Raw genomic sequence first — 8,916 nt, forward strand, 5'->3', positions numbered from 1 at the left:
CCCAACCCAACCCCAACCCCAACCCCAACCCCAACCCCAACCCCAACCCCAACCCCAACCCCAACCCCAACCCCAACCCCAACCCCATCTTGATTAGGCATTTTCTTTGAAAAAGCAAGCTGTTAAGTTTTAATCTATTGAATATGATGATTAATATTAGTATGTAAGAACAATATGATCCCATGAATTATCATTCAGCATCATTGTTTCTTAGCTTTTGAGTATAGTGCCTAAAATTGAAAAGCGAACGCAGAGGTATCCTTAGCCAGTTGCAAAACCTGCTTAAATGAAAGCAATCCCTTCTGGTTCTTCTCCAAGCATTTATCATCATTGAGGTACTTGCCAATCTGTTCCTTCACATACTCTATGTTGCCCTTGCTGAGACCATCAACCTCGCTCAAGTTGTCCCGAGCCATCCTCAAGTACTCATACGCACTCTCGTAGTCAAAAATGCACATGTAGGAAAGAGCGATGTTGACGAAGCACAAAGGGTCGATTTTCTTGCATTCGAGTGACTTCTTGTAGTAACGTAGAGCCAAGTCGTACTTTTTGGAGGTGCGGTAGATGTTGCCAAGTGCGTAATAGGGGCAGTCGTACTTGGGATTGACCTATATGCACTTCTCCAGCCAAAAAATGGCATTTTTTGTGTCGTTTTTGTTGTTGTAGGCGATGCCCAGTCCATAGAGAGGGTAATCGTAGAGAGGATTAACCTCGATGCACTTCTTATACCAGATGATTGACTCGTCAAAGTTAGAGATTTGATTGTAGATGCTGCCCAACCCATAGTAAGGGTGTTCATACTTTGGGTTTATCTCAATACTCTTCTTGTACATCTTAATAGCATCATCGTAGTTGCTATTATTGTAGTAGGCGTTACCAAGTCCATTGTATGGCCTGGCATAGTCAGCAACAATTCCAAGCACTTCTTTGAGGGTTTCAATCCTGTCGTCTACTGATTTTACGCATAGAGCTCTTATTAGACTAGCGTAAATGTTGTCAGGGTTCAGTTACAGACATTTTTATGCCCAAATCGTCGCCTAGTCATCTTTATTGAGCTTGAAGCAATAAATATTGGCGATTTTCTGGTAGACCTGGTCGAAATGAGGTTCTAATTCTAGACACTGTCTATACAGGTTCTCAGCTTCGGCAAAGTTCTTATTATTGTATTCAAGATTGGCAAGGCCAAAGATGAGGCGATAGTCGTTGGTTTCTTTAATCATCCTCTCATACCACTGTTTCTCCTCGTGATAGCGCTTCGATCTGCAGAGACAGACCGATAATGAATCATGTGGGGAAATTTATCGTACCGTCATCATCTTTACCTTCATGATCCATGAGTGGTCGGATTCGTAGTGATAGCCGATTCTGTCCTCGACGCAACCCAAACCGATGAATTCCGCCCTCGTGAGGAAAGGTTTTGTCTCTATGCATCTTTTGTACTCGATTATTGCGTCTTAATGCTGGTCAAGTGACAGGTAGTGGTCGGCTTTTTTCCAGTGCGCGAGGGCAGTTTCAGCATCGAGGTAGTCAGGGGATAGGAGACGGGTCTGCAGGAGATGGTTGACCGCCTCCATCTCCTCCTGGCTAGCCTTCTTGATTTAGTTGAAGTTGATCTGCAGTTCGGAGGCGCTGGTGCTGGCGGATTCCTTGCTGGGACTGTCAAAATTGTAGTCCTTGTCCTAGGGGCCAGTTTAAAATTATTGGGCCCTGTCGCACTCTTAAGAACTGATACTCATATAACTAATTTATTACAATTCTTTGATGGCATTAAAGCTACGAATGACCGACTAGTAGAGAATTGGTTATTTTGATATGATATAGAAGGGAGAGAGAAGTGGGATGATTGTTTGAAGGATTGCGGCTAGAGATGAGTGAGGGGGTGGAGAGGGGGAATAATGACTATTTTGACGGAAATGAATGGAGGTGTATAGATAAGACTGTAGGTATAAGTTATCATTTGGTCTTTTCGCCTAAACGTTGTTTGGTGTTATCGATCAATGGTTTTATTCTCCTCAAGATCTAAGGCTACCAGTTGAGTTTATCTCCTAATTAGTACAAATCCTGGAGCTGTCCCGCATAGAGGTTTCGTTCACCTAACAGCGCAATATATTATTTTTAAGCTAGCTCTCATCTTGCTCCAACCTGGCTTTCAAATCCCTACATTGCGATACCTTCTGACGCAACAGGGCAGCATGGTTGAATTGATGCTGGTCTCCTACCTGCTCGAGAAGGGTGAGTTCTTGGTTGGCCTCGTGCAGACGGAACCAGTTCGGCGCTACATTTGAATTATCCATGGGAGTTAAGTTCAAGTGCGAATTTAATTATTAAGTCATACATCCATCACCCTGCTCTAGATGCGGTTTCCCACGAAGGAATCGCCCTAGAAGTTTCCATCCAGGCCCAGATAACCCGAAGACTAAAAAAGCTTGCCCCATCCTGAACGTTGACCTTCTCTCCATTAACCCACATATGTCTCTCCATCGGCTTTCTTGCTGGCTCCGTATCCATGACGCTTATTGCCTGCGAATTCTCCAAAATATATGCAATCTAAATAGATAACTTTTTACTATTGACTGTGTATTCCATGCCTATTCCATTTTTGCATCCCTCATCTCGCTTCCCATTCAACCACCCTCCGAAGTAGAAACTGCCGGTAAAGAACCACAAAAGGGCATAGTTTTGAGAGTTGTGGGGTGATTTGGAAACAAGGAGAATGCAGTTTGCAAATTTTTTCAAAGAAACAAGCTGAGGTTTGAAGTTTACCATCTATTGGAAGATTTCTTGAGTTGCTTTATGGACCTATTGCTGTGAGCCTAAATTTTGAATGAGCTTCTTAGTGCCTTGGGGACTATGAAGGAAAGATGAAGATTTTTTTATTATTCTATAAGCACCTGTTTGAGTTTTGAAACAGTAGTAAAGAAGCCTATTTACATGCTTATATGACTGCTGGTGCTCTCAGACAGAAGATGACTTGCTTCAGCAGTATTCTCCAGCTATTAAGGATCAACAATATATTCATCTTTGCTGCATGGGGCAAATAAGGATCCTTCATCTTTGAGGAAAACTTCGTTCATTCTGAAGAGGCTCGTCGAGAGATAGAATGAGCGAGATGGTTCCTATGAACAAATAGGCATAATTTACTCTTATGGTTCATACCTAGCCTTCTCAAGATTTGCACTCGAACCCATAGAATCTCCAAAACGACGATCGTATTCTATGATGGTGACTCCTTTTCGCTTCTCCTGCATCTCCTGCACGTATTTATGCTGCAAAAAGTTCTTGAAATTTTTTATCGTTTCCTCCAAGGGGGGCTTCCCATCTACATATGAAGAGTTCTGGTGCCGAATTTTACCTGGTGATGCTATGAGCTGCATTGAAGGATTATAAAATTTGCCTGCCTGCGAGTGGCGTGGTGAACTCATTTGAACAGCTATGCAATGGCCTATCTTTTTTCTGCTGCTGTCGACGAAGCAGACCTCTTCTTCTGGATTTTTAGCTGATTTAGCTTTTGTTCTTAACGGTTTGGTGCCTGTCTTGATGTAAGGTAAGGGGTCTTCCTTCCCTTCAGCAAGCAGAGCACTATGGGAAATTCTATCCTTTCTTGATTTGTGTGACATGCGAGGCAAAACCGCAGATATCTTTTTGTTTTGTGCTTATTGGAAGATACTGAACTTGCGGGTGGACAGCTTGCCGATGGATTTTGGGTCCTTGAGCATTCGACTCATATTTGCGATGATTAATAAAATTAAAAAGATGATTGAAATATTAAATATCCATAAAAAGATGCTTCAGTAGCTGATGTTATGACGTTTTTATTTGATTAATCATGATAATGAAGAAATCATAATGAAACCGTTCTTTTGAGGGGTTGACCAAAATATTTTTATCCCGATCTTTTCAAAAAATGAAATATTTCTTTCTTGTATTAATTGATTGGAAAGATATAAAAGTATTTTATTTTTCGTCTTCATCTTTAAGAAGTTTATAATAATAAGCTAAAAATGCATGATTAGTCGTCGCCCCCCTCCCCCTTCTGTTTCTGGGACGCCAAAAGCGAAGGAGATGCTATCATCCTCATGATCAACTCTGCAATCGCCTTCGTCATCCTCCTCATCGCTTCGTACCGTCTGCTCAACCTTTTCCGATTCGAAGAACTGGATCGACAAAAGCGAAAGAATTTACTGCAGATTCACGGACTTATCTTTGTGTGGGCCATCAGTAGGGATCCTCTTATCTAGTGTTTCTTATTTAAAATGCATATGCAATTGCCTGCTTCTACATCGATCTCAAGGATCCTCTCCCCGATGACATCGCATAATACTCGAAAACATATGCTATCCTCGATAAAATTCCTTCGTTTTTGGTGAGAACCATCTTCCTCAAAATTTGCTTCTTCCAGTATATCTTTCTCGATGAAGTTATAATGGATTCATGTGCAAAATTTAGGCGAAAAATTTTACGGCAAGATAAATTAAGTTTTTCAAATGGCTGAACCTTTTCTTTTGGGGCAGAATGGTAATACAAGGAGTAGGCTTGCTCGGCTTTATCATCTTCGAGAGGGATTTCATATGGACCATATCCACCATGTAGGTATGATGTGTAGCTTAGTAATGTCGGAATTGTATTAGCTGATTCGCTGCTGACCTCTTTAGCGCAGGTGCACAGCCTTCTTATATTCTTGAATAAGTATGATCTGCTAGAACGACTGCAGGATTATGACAAACTGAAGGTAAAAATAGCAAATATAGCTAAAACGAGAATTTTATGTGATGATTATTACGGGTGTTATTGGTTTTGTGGTTAATTTGGTTTTCCTTATAATCCGGCCTCTATTTGGAGATATAGGGAATGCATGGACCCATTTTAACACCATCTTGAGTATTTCTAATGCGAGATAGATTTTCAATCACTCATAATATTTTAGGCCTTTTGATTCTAAACATCATCCCACTCATATGGATCTTGAAGATGTACAGCTACATTCGACACCAATCGATCATATAGACGCAAATCACCGATAATTTATATGAGGAATGAAATATTATGGTCTATCAAAGATATTAATCATAACCCTTTGAAAAGTATTACTTCAATTTAGTCATTATCTGAAAAATGGTCATTACATTTCTTGATTAGGAGGGCCTTCAATTTTTCTTAAAGCCGATTTTATAAGCCTTTATGATACCGTTTTGCAAGATTTATTATCTTTTTTGATTTAATTCCTATAAAGTTTCATGAATATCAAAGGTCTCTTCTTTTGATTCTCTCATTCCTGGCGCTTACCAGCACAGCCTAAACATTGTAGGATAGTTTTTGGTGGGGAACGTAGATGGAACAAATTACTTGACTCTCCAGCGAAACCAAAATAGTCCACATGGATGCAACGCTTCATTTGCCTTCTCTACCACATCTGCCCTGAACGATAGGATTAAGATTTTAAGGAAGACTCAATGGCCTGATATTATACTATCTCCGCAAGTGCTACTTCCTGCTCTGAGAATAACAATAGCTGCAAAGGAGGAAGTCCCCTCAACGCTTACGACTGGATCCAAAAAAACAACATCACTGATGAGACATGCTCTCCCTATCAGGCGCTCGACCCTGATGGTGGACTGAAGTGCACCAGCACTATCAAATGCATCAACTGCATGTATGATCAGTCTGTCCCTGAAAAGAACAATGCAGTCATCCCCAAGGTCAAGATATACGGGATCAAATCTTTTGGGACTGTGCTTGGAGAGCAGGCAATGATGGAGGAATAGGGAAAGGGGCCTATTACCTGCACGTTCAACATCACTCAGAGCTTCATCGACTACAAGGGAGGAATCATCAAGGACAACGGGGACCCGGACTCGCCAACCACCACGTTAGCATTACCGGATGGGGAGTGGAAAATGGAGTCAAGTACTGGAGGGGGAGGAACTCTTGGGGAAGCTACTGGGGCGAAGGCGGAGACTTCAGGATCGTCAGAGGAGCCAACTATCTCAATGCGGAAGGCAACTGTTCCTGGGCCGTCCCACTCGACACTTGGACGAAGGACATAAGGAACTTGACTCAGCCTGAGGATACGCCGAAGCAGGAAATGCTGCAGAAGAACAGCAGCCGTCTTAGCGTCCAAAGAAGTGCAAGAGATAGTCACCAAGCTCGTCCCTTAGTACGTGAAGAGTCCAAGGCCACACGAGTACATAGAGGCGAAGGACTTGCCGGAAAGCTGGGACTGGCGCAATGTTTCGGGAGTGAACTACTTGTCATGGACGAAAAATCAAAGGGCGCCCCATTACTGCGGAGCCTGCTGGATTGAGGCGTCGACCAGCGTGGTGGCCGACCGCATCAACATCGCGAGGAACCGCACATGGCCCGACCTCACCCTGGCTCCGCAAGTCATCATCAACTGCAAGTACGGAGGCAGCGGCTGCGACGGCGGCAACCCAGGACACTCTACATGTACGCCAGAGAAGTTGGCCTCCCCGAAGAGAGCTGCCAGGCCTATACTGCCAAAAACCCAGCCGAGTTCCTTTGCTCCAACGAACAGATATGCCACAAGTGCAACGTCAACGGCTGCTTTGCCCAGAAAAGTATACTGTCTGGAAGGTCGTCGAGCATGGCTTGGTCTAAGGCGCGGAGCGCATGAAAGCGGAAATCTACGCGAGGGGCCGATCACGTGCGGCATCGACGCCACCGACAGGTGGTAAGACTACACAGGGGGATCTACTCAGAGGCCAAGATCCTCCTTGACGAAAACCACGAAATTTCTGTGGTCGGATGGGGAAAGTAAAACGGAGTGGAGTACTGGATCGGCAGGAACAGCTACGGCACCAGCTGGGGAGAGAGTGGCTTCTTCAGGATCACCATGTATAGGAACAACCTCGGCATCGAGCTGGAATGCAGCTGGCCAGTGGTCGACAAGTAACCGCACATAATCGAGCTCGATAGTGCTGAGCTTCCTTAGGGTTCTCTCCAGCGTGCAATGATCTCAATAAAATATGAGCTCTTCTCATTTACTTATTTATAAGTGATTTAAATCTTTTTAAAGTTGCAACGCATACCAACGTAGCCTTGTGGAAAGGATTAAAATTGATTCTGCAAAACTTTATCATAAAAAGAGAGTAGATTAATATTTGCAAGTTTTTTGATTTAAATTCCTATTCCTATTTACTATTTATATTCATGAATATCAAAGGATCTCTTCTTTTGCTTCTCTCATTCCTGGCGCTTGCCAGCACAACTCAAGCGTTGGAGGCTAATTTTTGGTGGGGAGACGTCAATGGCACAAATTACTTGACCCTCCAGCGTAACCAAAATAGTCCTCATGGGTGCGTGGCTTCATTTGCCTTCTCCTCAACATCTGCTCTAAACGACAGAATAAAGATTTTGAGGAAGGCCCAATGGCCTGACGTGATACTATCTCCACAAGTGCTTCTTTCCTGCTCCGAAAACAACAACGGCTGCAAGGGAGGAAGTCCTCTCAATGCTTATGACTGGATCCAAAGAAATAACATCACTGATGAGACATGCTCTCCCTATCAAGCTTTAGACTCAGATAGCGGATGAAGTGTACTAGCATTCTCAAGTGTATCAATTGCATGTACGATCGGTTTGTCCCTGAAAAGGAACAATGCAGCCATCCACCAAGGTCAAGATATACGGGATCAAATCATTTGGGACTGTGCTTGGGGAGCAGGCAATGATGGAGGAAGTCAGGGAAAGGGGACCTATTACCTGCACGTTCAACATCACCAGAGCTTCATCGACTACAAGGGAGGAATCATCAAGGACAACGGGGACCCGGACTGCCAACCACCACGTTAGCATTACCGGATGGGGAGTGGAAAATGGAGTCAAGTACTGGAGGGGGAGGAACTCGTGGGGAAGCTACTGGGGCGAAGGCGGAGACTTCAGGATCGTCAGAGGAGCCAACTATCTCAATGCGGAAGGCAACTGCTCCTGGGCCGTCCCACTCGACACTGGACGAAGGACATAAGGAACTTGACTAAGTCTGAGGATATGCCGAAGCAGGAAATGCTGCAGAAAGAACAGCAGCCGTCTTAGCGTTCAAAGAAGTGCAAGAGATAGTCAACCATGCTCGTCCCTTAGTACGTGAAGAGTCCAAGGCCACACGAGTACATAGAGGCTAAGGACTTGCCGGAAAGCTGGGACTGGCGCAATGTTTCGGGAGTGAACTACTTGTCATGGACGAAAAACCAAAGGGCGCCCCATTACTGCGGAGCCTGCTGGATTGAGGCGTCGACCAGCGTGGTGGCCGACCGCATCAACATCGCGAGGAATCGCACGTGGCCGACCTCACCCTGGCTCCGCAAGTCATCATCAACTGCAAGTACGGAGGCAGCGGCTGCGACGGCGGCAACCCAGGACACATCTACATGTACGCCAGAGAAGTTGGCCTCCCCGAAGAGAGCTGCCAGGCCTATACTGCCAAAAACCCAGCCGAGTTCCTTTGCTCCAACGAACAGATATGCCACAAGTGCAACGTCAACGGCTGCTTTGCCCAGAAGAAGTATACTGTCTGGAAGGTATCGAGCACGGCCTGGTCTAGGGCGCGGAGCGCATGAAAGCGGAAATCTACGCGAGGGGACCGATCACTTGCGGCATCGACGCCACCAACAGGTGGTAAGACTACACAGGGGGAATCTACTCAGAGGCCAAGATCCTCCTTGACGAAAACCACGAAATTTCTGTGGTCGGATGGGGAAAGTAAAACGGAGTGGAGTACTGGATCGGCAGAACAGCTACGGCACCAGCTGGGGAGAGAGTGGCTTTTCAGGATCACCATGCACAGGAACAACCTCGGCATCGAGCTGGAGTGCAGCTGGCCAGTGGTCGACAAGTAACCCACGTAATCGAGCTCGATAGTGCTGAGCTTCCTGAGGGTTTCGTCTCCAGTGTGCAATGATCTCA

General features: G+C 44.8%; 1 protein-coding gene across 1 annotated transcript; it reads right to left on the reverse strand.

Annotated features, from left to right (window-relative positions):
• Positions 1 to 278: 278 nt before the first annotated feature.
• Positions 279 to 3,617, reverse strand: LOC116244891 (uncharacterized; the record flags this gene model as incomplete). Its single annotated transcript, XM_031616704.1, has 4 exons — positions 3,157 to 3,617; positions 1,132 to 1,260; positions 711 to 981; positions 279 to 608 (listed from the first exon to the last, which is right to left on the reverse strand). Coding segments are annotated over exons 1-4 (1,191 nt in total), but the record flags the coding sequence as incomplete, so codon positions are not given.
• Positions 3,618 to 8,916: the final 5,299 nt, after the last annotated feature.

Source organism: Nymphaea colorata, unplaced genomic scaffold, assembly GCF_008831285.2.
Source record: "Nymphaea colorata isolate Beijing-Zhang1983 unplaced genomic scaffold, ASM883128v2 scaffold0363, whole genome shotgun sequence".
Lineage (NCBI taxonomy): Eukaryota > Viridiplantae > Streptophyta > Magnoliopsida > Nymphaeales > Nymphaeaceae > Nymphaea > Nymphaea colorata.